Raw genomic sequence first — 21,581 nt, forward strand, 5'->3', positions numbered from 1 at the left:
TGCTGTCTGACAAAATCACTATACTTCAAATTAAATAAGACATTCTTTTATGACTGCTGAATATCAACAAGTGTAGAGATACCTCACAAAGCAACAGCTGCTCTCTATATCACCTCAAGATCTGGCATTCATCTCTCTTCCACAGCAGGCTTAAAAGAAACAGACAGGACAAGTAGCTGCGCAATGGATTAAGGTCATTGTAGTTAATTACCACGTTTTATGAGCTAAACTAGGTAGAATATTGGCCTGTTGAAAACTACAACTCCCTACTACATCACACAGTTCAGCCTGGTTCTGATTTATCTGTAGAGAAACTGTGATGTGCTGTTGAGCTCACAGATAAAAAAAAAAAAATGGAATTCAAATAATTGAACTGACATCAGTCAATTTGTTGTTTAAAAAAACGAGAAATAACCGACATTTCGGTTAATCACCCAGCACTAACCACCAAAACAGGCTGAAATTTCAGGCCATCTTTTCAAACTAAATTGGCATCATCATTTTCACAATTTTACAGTATTACTCCAACCTCATAATATGGAAATATATATATATATATATATGACACAGGAAAATCACGTTTTTAATTAGTAACTCTTTCTCAAGGAAAAACATTAATCTAAATTGGAATCACAGTAGAATGAGAATATTTACAGGCTCCCGAGTGGCGCAGTGGTCTAAGGCACTGCATCTCAGTGCAATAGGTGCCACTACAGTCCCTGGTTCGAATCCAGGCTATATCACATCCGGCTGTGATTGGGAGCGCACAATTAGTCCAGCGTCATCCGGGGTAGGCCATCATTGTAAATAAGAATTTGTTCTTAACTGACTTGCCTAGTTAAATAAAGGTTAAAAACAGTAAAGTAAATTGATAAAACACATTTTGTTTACAATTTACTTTAATTTTTTTTGTCTTAAAAAACACCAGCTCACTCGTTTCACACTGTACATGTAACATACAATTTAACATTGCAAAAACGATAATCCACATTTTCCAACAAGGTAAATAGCTTAGCAAAAGATATCTACATTACAACCATAATCAGTCAGGCAATCTATGTTCATTATAATGCAATTCATCATTGTGACAAGTGACGATGTACAAACATTCAGTCTAATTTCCTCTCCTTGTCTCCTATCAACAAGTGAACACAGTAGGGGATGAGTGCCACCACACTAAGGGGGACTGCAGCACTCTTACAGAATGAGAGTGTGTAGAACAGGATCTCTATGTGAGTGGGAATTTTGATGAAATCGTACAGTTGCAGAGAGGTCAGACTGGCTGCTACACACATGAGTTTAAACCTAGTCTTGTAGCCGTTCTTCCCCTTGCAGCTCTGGATGAACATCTGAGAGTTAATGGCCAGGCCAAGTCCAAACAATGCTCCCAGGTTTCTCACTAAACCAGCAAAAGGTGTAGTGTCCAGGTGGATCCAGTCTGGATTGGCACACCACTTCTTTGCTTTGGGTATCGACCACAGTAGGTCAATGTCTATCATTTTAAGGAGCAAGTAAAGGCTGACGGCAAAGGAGAACAGAAATAAGCTAGTGTGAAGGTAGACTTTTAAACTGGCTTTGTGGATCGAGGGAACATGCTCAAATGCTTCAGCAACTAGTATACCTGTTGAGAATTTAAAAAAATATATACTGTAGTGAAAATGTCTACCAAGTGAAAACACACACTGTATACACTAATTGGTCATAATAGAAGTCTTACCAGCTAGAACACCAAGGATAACCTGGTGAGGGAAGTGTGTGGCGATGAAGATCCTGGAGATGCCAACACTAATCTGAATGATCCAAAATGCCATCCACAAAAAGGACCACACAAGCCCAAACCTGAGAAGATTTAGGATAATTTAGGCCCTAATAGAGGCACACATTATACAGGCACATACATTCTTTCACGAAGCAACATAGTAACAGCATGCCTACCTCTGGCACCCCTGAGTTGAGCTGTCACAAAGGCGTCTGGTAAAGTTGAGTGCTGATGTGATCATTACATACCAGACACACGAAGAGCCCATGGCATGACCGGATGGACTGCCTATACAATTGAACAGGGTTTATCTATCATACAAGCATGACACACATTCAGATCTTCACAAAGATATATTTCAGTTCACAAAACAATACATCAGACAGTTTTGCCATTTTGCAATTCATTACATGGAATAATCCTTCAATCTCCAGAATTTATGATCATAATGATTGTCAGACAGGAAATGACACTGACCTGGTCCTGTTTCACAGGTAATGTGGAACTGCTCCAGCTGGGGGAGTGAATTATTCTGGTAAAAGAGAGTTTCATGCACCCACCAGTATGGCCTTTGACCAAACAGAATCCTAAAAACAAGAGAGTCAGATTTAAGCAATAAGGCACGAGAGGGTGTGGTATGTTGCCAATATACCACGTCTACGACGCAACGCCCAGTGCCTGGATACAGCCCTTAGCTGTGGTATATTGGCCATATACCACAAACCCCCAAGGTGCCTTATTGCTATTATAAACTGGTTACCAATGTAATAAATGTTTTGTCATACGCGTGGTATACAGTCTGATATACCACGGCTGTCAGCCAATCAGCATTCAGGGCTCGAACCACCCAGTTTATAATAACATTATAATAACATTGTGTTTCAATGACATTCAAATTCCTTATACTATGCCAAACAAACTATATCTGTCAAAATATTTATGCAATGTCGTACTGATCCCCTAGACAGCATGAGCGTGTTGTTATAAGCATCAATATGCAAAATGTTACTTAACTTTCACTCACTATCTCTCCCTGCCTTTACTAGTTATGGCAGCACAAGTGTAAATATATATTTTTTAAACACAGTGAGCAGATGGTGTCCTACCATTTGAAAATTAGGTTGAACCAGTCTCCGATAACTGCCACCCATATCATCTTGGTGCCGACAATTTGGCTAAGCTGAAACCACAGAGGAAAATAGAGAGAAAAGATGTTACGAGGGTCGCCCACAGAGGACATGAAGTCAAGGAAGTCATGGTAGTCCTTGTAGTTGCTCTGGAGGTGCTGGATCACCAGCACCCCACTGCTGTGGATGAGGTCCATCTGGGGTTCAGTCTGTCTGGCACGACTGGGACAGCTGCTCCCTTGGCCACAACTACAATGCTGCACCATGGACATCAGTCTCTCCCTTTTTAATAGAGAGAGAGAGAGAGAGCGAGAGAGAGAGAGCGAGAGAGAGAGAGAGAGAGAGAGAGCGAGAGCGAGAGCTGTCTTCTTTATATGTAAATGTACCATCATAAATCATTCAAAAGCTAAGTGTATGGGTTGACATTGTTTGATTGTGTTGGTATAATGTGAAATCAGCATTTTAAGGCATGTTGCACAAAGTTGTTTACAGGATGATAGTGTGGACATTAGATTGTCCACAGGTCATTACTTTTATTGGTTAAATATTAGCCATTCTATCCACCTCTGAGGACAGTGTTCGCACGCATTCGACCCCCGGGGCCATTTACATAATGACATCATTTTCCCATTCAGTGATTCTCTGGTGGGGTGATTGGGCACTGTAACAACAATGGGTTTCTAACTGTGAAGTAAAACATCACGATATGTATTATTATTATTGTATTGTTTATTATTAAAAGTAATTTGGGATTTTAACCATTACCCTAAGATAAGTGAACATCCCCTACTACAGTGGTCCTCGAACCTCTCCTCTGGGACACCCAGATATTTCACAACTTGATTCACTTATCAAGGGCTTTATGATTAGTTGACCAGTTGAATCAGCTGTTCTGTCTAGTTCAAATACATTGAATGGCTGCGGGCCCCAAAGGAGCCGTTTTGCTCTTATTTTTCACAACTGAGAAAAAGGAAACCAGATGCCCCAGTGAGACCAATGGGATATCTAATGAAAATTAAGAAGAACAGTTAACAGACCCCTTTTCGGGGACGGACTAAAGTTAAACTGTTACACAGACAACCTCCAGGGACTAAGCTGGTACTACACCATGCTTTCTGAACATTCTGTATGTTGATGCAGATATAAACTCGACAATTAAAAAAAATATATATATGTTTAACGTTGATACAGGCTTTTCCTACAGGTACATATCTTATATCGCCACAGGGTGGCGCAAATTCATGAGCACAGACAAAGAGACTAAAAACGTTGCACTGTGAGAAACCAGGAAAAACGTGTCTCATTCCCTTTTTATTTTCATATCTGGTTTGAGACGAGACATAAAGAATAAACATCGAATTTGATAAATACTGTGCATTATCATTTGTATTGCAGGAGTTTATTTCTTAAAGGACTAGCTACTTTGACTTTATATAAAAAACTAAATTTCCGGTGTGCAGTCACAGTCCTTGTTTCCGTGAGCGCGGAATTTTGAAAACAACTGCGAAAAGCTGACAGGAGTTCTGGGTCTAGGAACATCCGAAAATTGTTACGGTAACGTTGGCTAACAAAATTCACCATATTTGATAAAATTATAGCTAAAATTAATGTTACAGGTGTTGTTAGAGGTGTTGTGTTTTTAGCTAGCTGGGTTTGCTTAACCATGAGTTCATATCTTTCAGTGTAAAGCTACAACAATCTGGGATTAGCTGTTTTTTCAGAAAAATGTAAACTCTGACACTTGATTTACGGATGCGGTAGCTGGGAATAATATGGCCTAAACTAACCTAATATTGGACTAAAGGAGACTAACGTTACACCGTAGGACCTTACATGTTCTGTTTTAAAAGGGCGAATTGGCTCTGGAAGCAAAAACAAATGACGTTACTCCATGTAAACAGGAATCGATTCTCAGTTGTGGTACGGTTCTATAAACTAATAACTTTACCGCTGCTTTCAAATCACGTCAATTTCACGAATACAAAATACACACTTACTGTACCTGTTTTAACAATTGCAGCCGACAGTATTTAACAGTGACAACACATTTGTGGCTTCTCTTCCATTTACACACAGGTGTTCAGAGACTCAGACCAGGTAGTTCACTCGGTCTTCCATCTGTTTTCCGTTAACAGGAGCTGTGACATGGACATGTGGCGGTGTGGGGACCCTAACCCTATAATGTTGTGTATCAATGTTATTTATTGTTTAAAATGTTTTATTAACAAACCCCCCCCTACAGTAGACACCTTCCTCCAATTACTTAGTGCATTCTGGAAGTTTTCAGACCCCTTCCCTTTTTCCACAGCCGTATTCTAAAATGTATTAATCTACACGCAATACCCCATATTGACAAAGTGAAAACTGAAAAAATATGTTTTTGCTAATGTATTACAAATTTAAAAAAACATACCTTATTTACATAAGTATTCAACATTGATGTATACGCTGACTCGGTGAGCACCGATGCACTTGCTAATAAACTTGATGCTGTACCCACTGTGACTATTAAAACCTTCCCTAACCAGAAACCGTGGATTGATGGCAGCATTCGCGCAAAACTGAACGCGCGAACCACCGCTTTTAATCATGGCAAGGTGACTAGAAACATGACAGAATACAAACAGTGTAGCTATTCCCTCCAAGACAATCAAACAAGCAAAGCATCAGTAGTATAGAGACAAAGTAGAGTCGCAATTCAACGGCTGAAACACGAGACGTATGTGGCAGGGTCTACAGTCAATCACGGATTACAAAAAGAAGACGTCTTGCTCGCTTTGAGGACAATACAGTGCCACTGACACCAAAGCCTGTGAGCTCTCCTTCACTGCTACCTTCACTGCTACCAAAGCCTGTGAGCTCTCCTTCACCGGGGCCAACGTGAGTAAAACATTTAAACGTGTTAACCCTCGCAAAGCTGCTGGCCCAGATGGCATCCCTTGCTTCGTCCTCAGAGCATGCACAGACCAGCTGGCTGGTGTGTTTACGGACATATTCAATCCCTATCCCAGTCTGCTGTACCCACATGCTTCAAGATGGCCACCATTGTTCCTGTTCCCAAGAAAGCTAAGGTAACTGAACCTTAAGTGCTTTTGAGAGACTAGTCAAGGATCATATCACCTCCACCCTCCCTGATACCCTAGACACACTCCAATTTGCTTACCGCCCCAATAGGTCCACAGACGACGCAATCGCCTGCACACTGCCCTATCCCATCTGGACAAGAGGAATACCTATGTAAGAATGCTGTTAATTGACTACAGCTCAGCATTTAACACCATAGTACCCTCCAAACTCGTCATTAAGCTCGAGACCCTGGGTCTCGACCCCACCCTGTGCAACTGGGTCCTGGACTTTGACGGGCCGCCCCCAGGTGGTGAGGGTAGGAAACATCTCCATCCCTCTGATCCTCAACACTGGGTCCCAGTTGCACACGTCCCACAATGGTGCGTTCTCAGCCCTCTCCTGTACTCCCTGTCCACCCATGACAACTCAATCATCAAGTTTGCAGACAACACTACAGTGGTAGGCTTGATACCCAACAACGACGAGAAGGCCCACAGGGAGGAGGTGAGGGCCCTCGGAGTGTGGTGTCAGGAAAATAACCTCTCACTCAACGCCAACAAAACAAAGGAGATGATCGTGGACTTCAGGAAACAGCAGAGGGAGCACCAACCTATCCACATCGACGGGACAGCAGTGGAGAAGGTGGAAAGATTTAGGTTCCTTGGCGTACACATCACAGACAAACTGAAATGGTCCACCCACACAAACAGCATGGTGAAGAAGGTTCAACAGCGCCTCTTCAACATCAGGAGGCTGAAGAAATTTGGCTTTACGTAGGTTGGATTCATTAACTTGTTTTTCAACCACTCCACAAATTTCTTGTTAACAAACTATAGTTTTGGCAAGTCGGAAGTAGTATCTATCTACAAACTAAATATACTTTCCTGCAACCCGCATCACCCAATGTGGTACGGATCTGCTATTTTTATTTCTTATAACTGGAACCTCCATCAGGAGCTAGCCAGCTAACTAGCTACTAGCTATCAGTCTTTGTTAGCCACGGCTAGCGGTCTTCACCTTTTAGCTCGGACACCAGCCAGCTTTAGCTCAGACAATACCTGCCAGTCTGCAGAGCGCGATATCAACCCAGAGCATATCAGACTGCTTCTCTCTACCACATCACCAGATTCCTGCCGTAAGCTCTGGACCATTACATCAGATCATCGCAGCAAGCTAGCTGCAATCGAGTGGCTACTGTTAGCTAACGCCTTTGTCCCGAAGAATGCACCAGTTTGCCTTGAGCTAGTCCCATATACCAGCTAACTTCTTGGGCTACAATACCTCTTTTGCCAATTGACCTGGACCCTTTGTTGTCGACACGGAGCCCCGCCGATCCATCACGACTGGTCTGCCGACGTAATCGTCCGATGGTTTCAACAGGCTTTTCCGTTGCGATGTCGCTGAAAACCTATCTGCTAGCCCCGGCCCGCTAGCTTTCTGAACACCATCGTCTCCCGCTCGCCTAGCGTAGTAGCGACTATCGAACGGTGACCTAAACTGGGATCTGCTTAACACCACGGCCGTCCTACAATCTAAGCTAGATGCCCTCAACCTCACACAAATTATCAAGGAACCTACCAGGTACAACCCTAAAATCCGCTAACACGGGCACCCTGATAGATATCATCCTGACCAACTTGCCCTCTAAATACACGTTTGCTGTCTTCAACCAGGATCTCAGCGATTACTGCCTCATTGCCTGCGTTCGTAATGGGTCCGCGGTCAAACGACCACCCCTCATCACTGTCAAACGCTCCCTAAAACACTTCAGCGAGCAGGCCTTTCTAATCGCCCTGGCCCGGGTATCCTGGAAGCATATTGACCTCATCCCGTCAGTAGAGGATGCCTGGTTATTCTTTACAAGTGCTTTCCTCACCATCTTAAATAAGCATGCCCCATCCAAAAAACGTAGAAAAAAGAACAGATATAGCCCTTGGTTCACTCCAGACTTGACTGCCCTTGACCAGCACAAAAACATCCTGTGGCGTACTGCATTAGCATCGAATAGCCCCCGCGATATGCAACTTTTCAGGGAAGTTAGGAACCAATATACAGTCAGTTAGGAAAGAAAAGTCTAGCTTTTTCAAACAGAAATTTGCATCCTGTAGCACAAATTCCCAAAAGTTCTGGGACACTAAAGTCCATGGAGAATAAGAGCACCTCCTCCCAGCTGCCCACTGCACTGAGGCTAGGAAACACTGTCACCACTGATAAATCTACGATAATCGAGAATTTCAAGAAGCATTTTTCTACGGCTGGCCATGCTTTTCACCTGGCTACCCCGGCCAACAGCTCTGCACCCCCTGCAGCAACTTGCCCAAGCCCCCCCCCCCCACGCTTCTCCTTCACCCAAATCCAGATGGCTGATGTTCTGAAAGAGCTGCAAAATCTGGACCCCTACAAATCATCTGGGCTAGACAATCTGGACCCTCTATTTTGAAAATTATCTGCCTCAATTGTTGCAACCCCTATTACTAGCCTGTTCAACCTCTCTTTCGTATCGTCTGAGATCCATAAAGATTGGAAAGCTGTCGCGGTCATCCCCCTCTTCAAAGGGGGAGACACTCTGGACCCAAACTGTTACAGACCTATATCTATCCTACCCTGCCTTTCTAAAGTCTTCAAAAGCCAAGTTAACAAACAGATCACCGACCATTTCGAATCCCACCGTACCTTCTCCGCTATGGAATCTGGTTTCCGAGCTGGTCATTGGTGCACCTCAGCCACGTTCAAGGTCCTAAACGATATCATAACTGCAATTAATAAAAGACAATACTGTGCAGCCGTCATCGACCTGGCCAAGGCTTTCGACTCTGTCAATCACCACATTCTTATTGGCAGACTCAACAGCCTTGGTTTCTCAAGTGACTGCCTCGCCTGGTTCACCAACTACTTCTCAGATTGATTTGACATACTGAATTCTGAGGGCCTGTTGTCTGGACCTCTGGCAGTCTCTATGGGGGTGCCACAGGGTTCAATTCTCGGGCCGACTCTTTTCTCTGTATATATTAATGATGTCACTCTTGCTGCTGGTGATTCTCTGATCCACATCTATGCAGGCGATACCATTCTGTATACTTCTGGCACTTCTTTGGACACTGTGTTAACAAACCTCCAAACGAGCTTCAATGCCATACAACACTCCTTCCGTGGCCTCCAACTGCTCTTAAATGCAAGTAAAACTAAATGCATGCTCTTCAACCGATCGCCGCCCGCCTGCCTAGCATCACTACTCTGGACGGTTCTGACCTAGAATATGTGGACAACTTCAAATACCTAGGTGTCTGACTAGACTGAACTTTCCTTCCAGCCTCGCATTAAGCATCTCCAATCCAAAATTAAATCTAGAATCGGCTTCCTATTTCGCAACAAAGCCTCCTTCACTCATGCTGCTAAACATACCCTCGTATAACTGACTATCCTACCGATCCTTGACTTCGGAGATGTCATTTACAAAATAACCTCCAACACTCAGACTGCATCCAATTTGCTGAGTAATCACAGTGCCATCTGTTTTGTCACCAAAGCCCCATATACTACCCACCACTGCGACCTGGTATGCTCTCGTTGGCTGGCCCTCGCTTCATATTCGTCGCCAAACCCACTGGCTCCAGGTCATCTATAAATCTTTGATAGGTAAAGCCCCGCCTTATCTCAGCTCACTGGTCACCATAGCAACACCCACCCGTAGCACGTGCTCCAGCAGGTATATTTCACTGGTCATCCCCAAAGCCAACACCTAATTGGCTGCCTTTCTTTCCAGTTCTCTGCTGCCAATGACTGGAACGAATTGCAAAAATCACTGAAGCTGGAGACTCAAATCTCCCTCACTAACTTTAAGCATCAGCTGTCAGAGCAGCCTACCGATCACTGCACCTGTACACAGCCCATCTGTAAATAGCCCACCAATATTGTTATTTATTTTTTTGCGCTTTTGCACCCCAGTATCTCTACTTGCACAATCATCTTCTGCACATCTCACTCCGGTGTTTAATTGCTAAATTGTAATTATTTCACCACTATGGCCTATTTATTGCCTTACCTCCCCAATCTTACTACATTTGCACACACTGTATATAGATTTTTCTATTGTGTTATTGACTACGTTTGTTTTATCCCATGTGTAACTCTGTTGTTTTTGTCGAGCTGCTTTGCTTTATCTTGGCCAGGTCGCAGTTGTAAATGGTTAAATAAAAAGAAGCACAAGCATTTCGCTACACTCACATTATCTGCTAACCATGTGTATGTGACCAATACAATTTGATTTGAAGTGGATTATTAGATTTAGTCCTTCATACACTTTTTTTGTTGGTCTCAATAGATATGAGTATTCAGAAAAAACAGGACACGCTTACTTTTTCCTTTCTTTAAAGTGATCGTGTCCCAAAACAAAGCCAACAAAGACAGAATATATCAACAAAGCCAAACAGGGGTTTCGGGATTGGAAATTAGAGACATTTATGGTAAATGGGGAATAAATCTGTTGGTAATATTGTAACGTTTGAAAGTTTTAGTGTTGACCATGTGTGTTAAACCACAGACGTCAAATTATTTGTTTGTTTTTTATTCAAGGTGAGATATTGCATTTTATTTTCCGAGACATCAACCAAAGTGACTGACTGTGCATACAGTTGAAGTCGGAAGTTTACATACACTTAGGTTGGAGTTATTAAAACTCGTTTTTCAACCACTCCACAAATTTCTTGTCAACAAACTATAGTTTTGGCAAGTCGGTTAGGACGTGTACTTTGTCCATGACACAAGTAATTTTTCCAACAATTGTTTACAGGCAGATTATTTCACTTATAATTCACTGTATCACAATTCCAGTGGGTCAGAATTTACATACACTAAGTTGACTGTGCCTTTAAACAGCTTGGGGGGGGGGAAATTATGTCATGGCTTTAGAATCTTCTGATAGGCTAATTGACATCATTTGAGCCAATTGGAGGTTTACCTGTGGAGGTATCAAGGCCTACCTTCAAACTCGGTGCCTCTGCTTGACATCATGGGAAAATCAAAAGAAATCAGCCCAAAAATTGTAGACCTCCACAAGTCTGGTTCATCCTTGGGAGCAATTTCCAAATGCCTGAAGGTACCACGTTCATCCACAAGTATAAACACCATGGGACCACGCAGCCATCATACCGATCAGGAAGGAGACGCATTCTGTCTCCTAGAGATTAGAGGTCGACCGATTAATCGGAATGGCCGATTTAATTAGGGCCGATTTCAAGTTTTCATAACAATCGGAAATCGGTATTTTTGGACACCGATTTGGCCGGTTTTTATTTTTTATTACACCTTTATTTAACTAGGCAAGTCAGTTAAGAACACATTGTTATTTTCAATGACGGCCTAGGAACAGTGGGTTAACTGCCTGTTCAGGGGGAGAACGACAGATTTTTACCTTGTCAGCTCCGGGATTCAATCTTGCAACCTTACAGTTAACTAGTCCAACGCTCTAACCACCTGCCTCTCATTGCACTCCACGAGGAGCCTGCCTGTTACGCGAATGCAGTAAGAAGCCAAGGTAAGTTGCTAGCTATCATTAAACTTATCTTATAAAAAACAATCAATCAATCATAATCACTAGTTAACTACACATGGTTGATGATATTACTAGTTTATCTAGCGTGTCCTGCGTTGCATATAATCGATGCAACGCAGGGGAATGATTTAACAAAAGCGCATTTGCGATAAAAGCACAATCGTTGCACGACTGTACCTAACCATAAACACCAATGCCTTTCTTAAAATCAATACACAGAAGTATATATTTTTAAACCTGCATATTTAGCTAAAAGAAATCCAGGTTAGCAGGCAATATTAACCAGGTGAAATTGTCACTTCTCTTGCGTTCATTGCACGCAGAGTCAGGGTATACTGGCTCATTGCGAACTAATTTGCCAGAACTTTACGTAATTATGACATAACATTGAAGGTTGTGCAATGTAACAGCAATATTTAGACTTATGGATGCCACCCGTTAGATAAAATACTGAACAGTTCCGTATTTCACTGAAATTCTAGTTTCCGGATTCGACCATATTAATGACCAAAGGCTCGTATTTCTGTGTGTTATGTTATAATTAAGTCTATGATTTGATAGAGCAGTCTGACTGAGCGATGGTAGGCAGCAGCAGGCTCGTAAGCATTCATTCAAACAGCACCTTCGTGCGTTTTGCCACCAGCTCTTCCCTGTGCTTCAAGCATTGCGCTGTTTATGACTTCAAGCCTATCAACTCCCAAGATTAGGCTGGTGTAACCGATGTGAAATGGCTAGCTAGTTAGCGGGGTGCGCGTTAATAGCGTTTCAATCGTCACTCGCTCTGAGACTTGGAGTAGTTGTTCCCCTTGCTCTGCATGGGTAACGCTGCTTCGAGGGTGGCTGTTGTCGATGTGTTCCTGGTTCGAGCCCAAGTAGGGGCGAGGAGAGGGACGGAAGCTATACTGTTACACTGGCAATACTAAAGTGCCTATAAGAACATCCAATAGTCAAAGGTATATGAGAAATAGTATAGACAAATGGTATAGAGAGAAATAGTCCTATAAATACTATAACCTCTTACCTTGGAATATTGAAGACTCATGTTAAAAGGAACCACCAGCTTTCATATGTTCTCATGTTCTGAGCAAGGAACTTAAACGTTAGCTTTTTTACATGGCAAATATTGCACTTTTACTTTCTTCTCCAAAACTTTGTTTTTGCATTATTTAAACCAAATTGAACATGTTCCATTATTTATTTGAGGCTAAATTGATTTTATTTATTGATTTTATTTTATTATATTAAGTTAAAATAAGTGTTCATTCAGTATTGTTGTAATTGTCATTATTACAAATACCGATTAATCGGGCGATTTAATTTTTTACTTTATTTTTTATTTTATCGGCTTTTTTTGGGGTCCTCCAATAATCAGTATCGGCGTTGAAAAATCATAATCGGTCGATCTCTACCAGAGATGAACGACCGTGCGAAAAGTGCAAATCAATCCCAGAACAGCAAAAGGACCTTGTGAAGATGCTGGAGGAAACAGGTACAAAATTATCTATATCCACAGTAAAACGAGTCCTATATCGACATAACCTGAAAGGCTGCTCAGCAAGGAAGAAGGCACTGCTCCAAAACCGCCATAAAAAAGCCATACTACGGTTTGCAACTGCACATGGGGACAAAGATTGTACTTTTTGGAGAAATGTCCTCTGGTCTGATGAAACAAAAATAAAACTGTTTGGCCATAATGACCGTTATGTTTGGAGGAAAAAGGGGGTGGCTTGCAAGCCAAAGAACACCCTCCAAACCGTGAAGCACGAGGGTGGCAGCATCATGTTGTTGGGGTGCTTTGCTGCAGGAGGGACTGGTGCACTTCACAAAATAGATGGCATCATGAGGTAGGAAAATTATGTGGATATATTGAAGCAACATCTCAAGACATCAGTCAGGAAGTTGAAGCTTGGTCGCAAATGGGTCTTCCAAATGGACAATGACCCCAAGCATACTTCCAAAGTTGTGGCAAACTGGCTTAAGGACAACAAAGTCAAGGTATTGGAGTGGCCATCACAAAGCCCCGACATCAATCCAATATAACATTTGTGGGCAGAACTCAAAAAGCGTGTGCAAGCAAGGAGACCGACAAACCTGACTTACACTAGCTCTGTCAGTAGGAATGGGCCAAAATTCACCCAACTCATTGTGGGAAGCTTGTGGAAGGCTATCTGAAACGTTTGACCCAAGTTAAACAATTTAAAAGCAACGCTACCAAATACTAATTGAGTGTATGTAAACTTCTGACCCACTGGGAATGTGATGAAAGAAAAAAAGAAAAAAAATCTCTACTATTATTCTGACATTTCACATTCTTAAAACAAAGTGGTGATCCTAACTGACCTAAAACAGGGAATTCTTACTAGGATTAAATGTCAAGAATTGTGAAAAACTGAGTTTAAATGTATTTGGCTAAGGTGTATGTAAGCTTCCGACTTCAACTGTACATACACCTTCATGCTGAGGATCATACCAGAGTGAGTACAGTAAATAGTAGAGTATAGTAACAAGTGGTTTGGGCAACTTGGAGTGTTATCATGAATGGCTGGGAAATGTGATAATAGTAAAACATATTTTTGTCCACAGTTTTGTCTAGTGACCCACTCGGAGCAGGGACTTCAGGAGATTAACAACTTCTCTGCCTTCCTTGCTAATGTTCGGAGAGAATTTGTCACGATCTAAAACCTGAAAAGTAAATACACTTAATCTGTTCAATATCTTCTAACATATTTTAGAAATATCCGGTGTATTTGTCTCAAATATACACTGTCACCTAAAATGTGTATGTAATACATGATAATGTGTGTTTATGATGTAAATGTTAAATAGATGCAAGTTGGTGGGGTTCTTCAGAGGCTCCCACATTGTATCGGTCATTTGGGAATTTGTATAAATAAACTATCTGCCACATTGAAGTTTTTCTTTGATATTTTACCATGTGCATTTGCTCCAATACAGACTGTCATACTTCTGCGGTTCCTACAACACTTAACATGGGCAGCTCCTCCATGTAGGGTATTTCCCATTAACCTATCTGTCCATTCAATATCCCATACCACCAACCAATGTCTTCCTTTTGATAGATGTCAAGAAGGTCTCCTGTAACAAATGATTTTGTTAGTATATAATGAGGTTTTTCGTCCATCCCTACAGTCTTTTTAACGTTCCTTACCCTCTTTCATAATCAACTCATCTCTGTCTGATGTGATATCGTGAAGTGATTTGCATTTCCCAATGCTACACCACTCTGCACCTGAAGGAGACATTATTATGTATGTGTTTCTTGTTTTTCAGAGGCAAGATCAGAATGATAAATCTTTGTGATCGTACATGTGTATGAGTGTTACTTTCCTCGTCATCAGTCTTGGCTCTATCTTGGACGAAAGCAGTGAAGACAGTTTGCTTTCACTGGGGCCTCTGTTGATCTCACACAGAGGGGCCTTAGTAAACGATGGAGCTCCTGATTTTGACTGGACGAGCCAATTGAATAATACTGTGCTCACAATCCTTTTGAAAACAGAACATAATCTGGTTAGGATGTATATTAACATACTTGTTGAATTGCATATAGTGTTGTGTCATCAAAGGTTATGCTATGGTGTTTGTGCTGTCTAAATCTGAATGAGCATGCACAATATGGAATGAACTGTATAGGTTGTAAATTATATAATCTAGGCTAGAATGAATTTGTTCAATGCCCTGACAAATGCACTTTGGTTATGAAACTACACTATATAATCAGAAGTATGTGGACACCCCTTCAAATTAGTTGATTCGGCTATTTCAGCCACATTCGTTGCTGACAGGTGTACAAAATCGAGCACACAGCCATGCAATCTCCATAAATTAACATTGAAAGCCACTGAGGCCATTCTACTACCAATGTGGCACCGTCATAGGATGCCACCTTTCCAACAAGTCAGTTTGTCAAATTTCTGCCCTCCTAGAGCTGCCCCGGTCAATTGTACTGTAAGTGTTGTTATTGTGAAGTGGAAATGTCTAGGAGCAACAACGGCTAAGCCTTGAAGTGGTAGGCCATACAAGTTCACAGAATGGGACAGCCGAGTGCTGAAGCTTGTAGTGCGTAAAAATCATCTGTCCTCTGTTTCAACACTCACGAGTTCCAAACTGCCACTGGAAGCACAAGAACTGTTCGTCAGGAGCTTCATGAAATGTGTTTACATGGCCGAACAGCTGCACATAAGACAAAGATTACCATGCACATCTGGCAGTCCAACGGACGAATCTGGGTTTGGCAGATGCCAGGAGAACGCTACCTGCCCGAATACATAGTGCCAACTGTAAAGTATGGTGGAGGAGGAATAAGGGTATGGGGCTGTTTTTCCATGGTTCAGGCTAGGCCCCTTAGTTCCAGTGAAGGGAGAACTTAACGCTACAGCATACAATGACATTCTAGACAATTCTGTGCTTCCAACTTGTGGCAACAAAGGCCCTTCCCTGTTTCAGCATGACAATGCCCCCGTGCAAAAAGTGAGATCCATACAGAAATGGTTTGTCGAGATCGGTGTGGAAGAACTTGACTGGCCTGCACAGAACCCTGACCTTAACCCAAAGAATTGGAACGCCGACTGCAAGCCAGGCCTAATCGCCCAACATCAGTGCCTGACCTCACTAATGCTCTTGTGGTTGAATGGAAGCAAGTCACCATAAAAAGATCTAGTGGAAAGCCTTCCCAGAAGAGTGGAGGCTATTATAGCAGCAAAGTAGGGACCAACTCCATATTAATGGCCTTGTGAATGTTGACCTGTTTAAAGTTCTTCCTCACATCGGCTACGGAGAGCGTGATCACAGTCGTCCGGAACAGCTAGTGCTCTCATGCATGCTTTAGTGTTGCTTGCCTAGACGCGCACATAGAAGTCATTTATCTTGTCTGGTAGGCCCGTGTCACTGGGCATCTCACGGCTGTGCTTCCCTTTGTAGTTCGTAATAGTTTACAAGCCCGGCCACATCCAACAAGCGTCGGAGCCGGTGCAGTAGGATTCAATCTTTGTCCTGTATTGATGCTTTACCTTTTTGATGGTTTGTCGGAGGGCATAGCGGGATTTCTTCTAAGCATCCAGGTTAGATCCCCGCTCCTTGAAAGCAGCAGCTCTAGCCTTTAGCTCAGAGTGGACGTTGCCTGTAATCCATGGCTTCTGGTTGGGGTACGGTCACTGTGGGGACGACATCATCGATGCACTTATTGATGAAGCCAGTGACTGATGTGGTGTACTCCTCAATGCCATTGGAAGAATCCCAGAAACATATTCCAGTCTGTGCTAGCGAAACAGTCCTGTAGCTTAGCATCTCCTTCATCTGACCACTTCCGTATTGAGCGAGTCACTGGTACTTCCTGCTTTAGTTTTTGCTTGTAAGCGGGAATCAGGAGGATAGAGTTATGGTCAGATTTGCCAAATGGAGGGTGAGGGAGAGTTTTGTACACGTCTGTGTGTGGAGTAAAGGTGGTCTGGAGTTTTTCCCCCCACCTCTGGTTGCACATGTAACATGCTGGTAGAAATGAGGTGAAACAGATACGTTTCCCTGCATTAAAGTCCCCGGCCACTAGGAGCGGCGCCTCTGGATGACTATTTTCTTCTTTGCTTATGGCCTTATACAACTCGTTGAGTGTGGTCTTAGTGCCAGCATCGGTTTGTGGTGGTAAATAGACAGCTACGATAAATATAGATAAACTCTCTTGGTAAATAGTGTGGTCTACAGCTACCTCCAGACAGGCAAAACCTTATTAGATTTCTTGCACCAGCTGTTATTGACAAATAGACACAGAACGCCACCCCTTGTCTTACCGGAGGCAGCTGTTCTATCTTGCCAATGCACCGAAAACTCAGCCAACTGTATGTTATCCATGTCGTCATTCAGCCACGACTCGGTAAAACATAAGATATTACAGTTTTTAATGTGCCGTTGGTAGGATAGTCTTGATCGGAGCTCATCCAGTTTATTATCCAATGATTGCACGTTGGCTAATAGGACTGATGGTAGAGGCGGGTTACCCAATCGCCGTCGGATTCTTACAAGGCACCCCGACCTACCCCTATATCTCTGTCTCTTCTTCATGCGAATGACGGGGATTTGGGCCTTGTCTGGTGTCTTCGTCCAGTACAAGGTGAGTAATCGCTGTTCTGATATTCAGAAGCTCTTTTCGGTCATACGAGACGGTGGCAGAAACATTATGTACAAAATAAATGACAAATAACGCTAAAAAACACAATTGGTTAGGAGCCCGTAAAAAAGGCAGTCATCTCCTCCGGTGCCATTATTACAATTCCTCTATTGTAATCGCTCCTCTTTCACCCCAGCTGCCAAACTAACCCTGATTCAGATTACCTTGATTCCTACCCATGCTAGATTACGGAGACATAATTTATAGATTTTTATTTTTTTATTTCACCTTTATTTAACCAGGTAGGCAAATTGAGAACACGTTCTCATTTACAATTGCAACCTGGCCAAGATAAAGCAAAGCAGTTCGACACATACAACAACACATAGTTACACATGGAGTAAAACAAACATACAGTCAATAATACAGTGAAAAATAAGTCTATATACAATATGAGCAAGTGAGGTGAGATAAGGGAGGTGAAGGCAAACAAAATATATAAATAAATAAAAATATAAAAAGGCCATGGTGGCGAAGTAAATACAATATAGCAAGTAAAAAAAAAAAGTAGAGTAGAGATAGTAGAGATAGAAAAAGTAGAGATAGAAATAATGGGTTGCAAAGGAGCAGCAGGTAAGATCAGCAGGTAAGGGTGCTCTCGAGCGGCTAGATATTCTTTACCATTTGGCCATCAGATTTGCCACCAATGCTCCTTATAGGTGTAATGATGTATGCTGAGAGTCAGGGAGTGAATACGTTTAATAAATAAACAAAAGAAATAACACAAACAGCGCACCGACATGAAACAGCAACAGAAACAATGACGACTGGGGAAGAAACCAAAGGGAGTGACGTATAAAGGGCAAGTAATCAAGGAGGTGATGGAGTCAAGTTGAGTGTCATTATGCACAATTGCGCAAAATGCTGGTGACAGGTGTGCGCCATTAACGAGCAGCCTGGTGACCTAGAGGCCAGAGAGGGAGCACACGTGACACTAGGACATCACTGCACTCTATACTCCTCTGTAAACTGTTCATCTCCGTAGACCCATTGCAAGACCCACTGGTTGATGATTATTTATTAAAAACCCTCTTAGGCCTCACTCTGCCCTATCTGAGATTTCTACTGCAGCCCTCATCCTTCACATACAACACCCGTTCTGCCAGTCACATTCTCTTAAAGGTCCCCAAAGCACACACATCCATGGGTTGCTCCTTTTTTAAGTTTGCTGCAGCTAGCAACTGGAACGAGCTGCAAAAACCACTCAAACTCTCTTAATTCAAAGACTCAATCATGGACACTCTTACTGACAGTTGTCTGCTTTGCGTGATGTATTGTTGTCTCTACCTTTTTGCCTTTGTGCTGTTGTCTGTGCCCAATAATGTTTGTACCATGTTGTGTTGCTACTATACCATGTTGTTGTCATGTGGTGTTGCTAACATACTGTGTTGTCATGTGTTGCTGACATGTTATGTTGTTGTCTTAGGTCTCTCTTTATGCAGTGTTGTGGTGTCTCTATTTGTCATGAATTGTGTTTTGTCCAATATTTTAATTTTGAATCCCAGCCCCTGTCCCCACAGGAGGCCTTTTGCCTTTTTGTAGGCCAGCATTGTAAATAAGAATTTGTTCTTAACTGACTTGGCTAGGTTAAATAAATTCTTTGCAAGCCTTTTATTTTTTTAAGGAAGGCTTACCTTGTTGTGACTAACTGGAGTGAACAAATCAAGTTTTCCGGTTTCCTCAACAACATTATCAAGCTATTCAAGAAAGGGATAAGAATAATATGTCTCAATGTAGAATGACGTGTTGGTAGGAATAAATGATCCAAATTACTTACAGGTCTCTTCCTCTTGTTGTGCTCCTCTATGACTTGTTGAATTTCTAAAATGGCTTCTGCCTGAAAAGCACTTCCTAGTGCTCTAAAACCAAAACATAATCTCAGAGTACAAAATATCCGACAACATCTTTACTACAGGAAAGGCTCATAATAAGGTCATGCGTATAATACCTGTGTGTGTCCGCTGTATAGTACATTTCAATAGATACATGGCACCATGCTCGGTAGGTGGAACTTCATGGAAATGAAAACATGCAGTGTTTTTACAGCACTATTACAACTTTTATAAACATTGGCACATGACTTACACTTACAGTAGATATTTGATAGAAAGGTACCCTACTCACTTGTCATTCATCAACTTGGATGCCTTGATGAGTTTCCCAGCAAGCTTCTGCAGTCCCTTGGCATAACCGATCTCCAGCTCAGCCCTAGTCACAGAGAAATGTCATCAAGGCACGTTACTTTTGTCACACTGAGGTGAAACAGTAACTACAGGTAATTCAAATTCAATCCGGAAGTTAGGACTTCATCATGCAATTCTGAATGGATGTGTTGGTACGCACCGAAAAAATAATGGAAATGTCATGAAATATGTGCAGTCCAGCTTCAAAAGTGTTTCACTTTTCCAATCTGAGATGGCATACTATGCTCAAATAAATTACCTCACTAAAAGGATATTCTCAAGGAGTTGTGTATGCAAATACAGTACATAACATCACATTGACCATACCTTTGCTGAAATACTGCCATGACCTTGCAGAAATGCTCCACATTGTTGGAAAACCTCTTCAGATCTTGGTACAACAGGTTGTACTATAACACATTCACCAAGTCATGGTGTTGTCAAGCTGTGGCTATCTTGAGTAACCACTAATACAAACAGCTATGAAGAAAATCCATTACATTTTGAATTATGATACACACATATAAAAGAGAAATAAGCTACATTTCTCTTTGCCATTTGACTAAAAGTTGTCTTTGAAAAGAGGTAGAGTGAGTACTCACTGTACAGTTGCTCACAGGGTCCGGCGTTTTATTGACTTTGCACACGCTCCTCCTAAAGCCATTTATGCGGAAATCACCTGAGCATATACACTGAGCATACAAAGCATTAAGAACATGTTTTGCGTCCTTAGTGTATATGTTCAGGTGATTTCCGCATGATTTACTTTAGGAGAGGTGAATCCAGGTGAAAGTTATGATCCCTTATTGATGTCACTTGTTAAATCCACTTCAATCAGTGTAGATGAAGGGGAGGAGACATGTTAAAAAAAAAGATTTTTAAGCCTTAAGACAATTGAGACATGGATTGCATATGTGTGCCATTCAGAGGTTGAATGGGGCAGACAAAATATTTAAGTGCTTTTGAATGGGGTATGGTAGTAGGTGCCAGACGCACCAGTTTGAGTGTGTCAAGAACTGCAACGCTGCTGGGTTTTTCACACACAACAGTTTCCTGTGTATCAAGAATGGTCCACCACCCAAAGGAGATCCAGCCAACTTGACACAACTGTGGGAAGCATTGGAGTCAACATGGACCAGCATCCCTGTGGAATGCTTGACACCTTGGTGTTCCTAATGTATTGTACACTCAGTATATAGCCAGTGTACAAAGGAAAATTCCATTAGAAGATTCAACCATTTATGTCCTCACCCATCCACTGTCACTTTGTGCACATGAAAATTAATGTCAATAACTACGTAATTCATGAAAACCCTTTTCACATCAACAACAGGGATGATCGATACTGCATTAGAGACCTACACAATACACATTCTATTCAATCCATGTGTCCTTGGATGAGTCATATATGCCAATACAAGTAAAAAGAGAAATTACATGGGCTCCTGGAGAACTAATATTTTTCTCTGAAACGCTACTTGAAGTTGAATATGCAATACATCTAGTTATATTTCAATGAGAATGGATTAGTGAGATGAATGTCCCGAAAGCATTGTTGAATGAATATCAATGACAAGAATTCATAGTCATAATTATGCAATCACATTAATTATTCACTTAGCCTTGAGAGGATATCAGTTTTAGAACAAAAAAAGAACAATCCTTCATAGTCAACTTGCCATGCCACAAAAATTCTAATTCTGTAATCTACCAATAT

The 21,581-nt window shown here is 41.9% G+C and overlaps 2 protein-coding genes across 2 annotated transcripts; both read right to left on the reverse strand.

Annotated features, from left to right (window-relative positions):
* Positions 1-881: 881 nt before the first annotated feature.
* LOC139546886 (glucose-6-phosphatase 2-like) lies at positions 882-3,167 on the reverse strand. The gene is made up of 5 exons (XM_071355803.1): positions 2,866-3,167; positions 2,237-2,346; positions 1,936-2,047; positions 1,718-1,839; positions 882-1,621 (listed from the first exon to the last, which is right to left on the reverse strand). Exons 1-5 carry the CDS (start codon positions 3,156-3,158, stop codon positions 1,110-1,112), a joined length of 1,149 nt encoding a protein of 382 aa, XP_071211904.1. The 5' UTR covers positions 3,159-3,167; the 3' UTR covers positions 882-1,109.
* Positions 3,168-10,307: 7,140 nt separating this feature from the next.
* Positions 10,308-20,460, reverse strand: LOC139546887 (nostrin-like). The gene is made up of 6 exons (XM_071355804.1): positions 20,192-20,460; positions 19,806-19,889; positions 19,630-19,692; positions 19,459-19,540; positions 14,673-15,007; positions 10,308-14,599 (listed from the first exon to the last, which is right to left on the reverse strand). The coding sequence occupies exons 1-5, from the start codon at positions 20,209-20,211 to the stop codon at positions 14,942-14,944; spliced, it is 315 nt and encodes a 104-aa protein (XP_071211905.1). The 5' UTR covers positions 20,212-20,460; the 3' UTR covers positions 10,308-14,599; positions 14,673-14,941.
* Between the last annotated feature and the right edge of the window lie 1,121 nt (positions 20,461-21,581).

This window comes from Salvelinus alpinus, chromosome 20 (assembly GCF_045679555.1).
Source record: "Salvelinus alpinus chromosome 20, SLU_Salpinus.1, whole genome shotgun sequence".
NCBI classification, from domain to species: domain Eukaryota; kingdom Metazoa; phylum Chordata; class Actinopteri; order Salmoniformes; family Salmonidae; genus Salvelinus; species Salvelinus alpinus.

Coding starts and splice junctions, on each gene's coding strand:
- LOC139546887 (XM_071355804.1), bottom strand. CDS start 20,211: ATGGCAGTATTTCAGCAAAG. Junction 19,890..20,191: donor ATGGCAGTATTTCAGCAAAG/GTATGGTCAATG, acceptor CTCTGTGACTAG/GGCTGAGCTGGAGATCGGTT. Junction 15,008..19,458: donor ACAACAAGAGGAAGAGACCT/GTAAGTAATTTG, acceptor TGTTTTCAAAAG/GATTGTGAGCACAGTATTAT.
- LOC139546886 (XM_071355803.1), bottom strand. CDS start 3,158: ATGTCCATGGTGCAGCATTGTAGTTGTGGCCAAGGGAGCAGCTGTCCC. Junction 1,840..1,935: donor TCAACTCAGGGGTGCCAGAG/GTAGGCATGCTG, acceptor AAATCTTCTCAG/GTTTGGGCTTGTGTGGTCCT. Junction 1,622..1,717: donor TATCCTTGGTGTTCTAGCTG/GTAAGACTTCTA, acceptor AATTCTCAACAG/GTATACTAGTTGCTGAAGCA.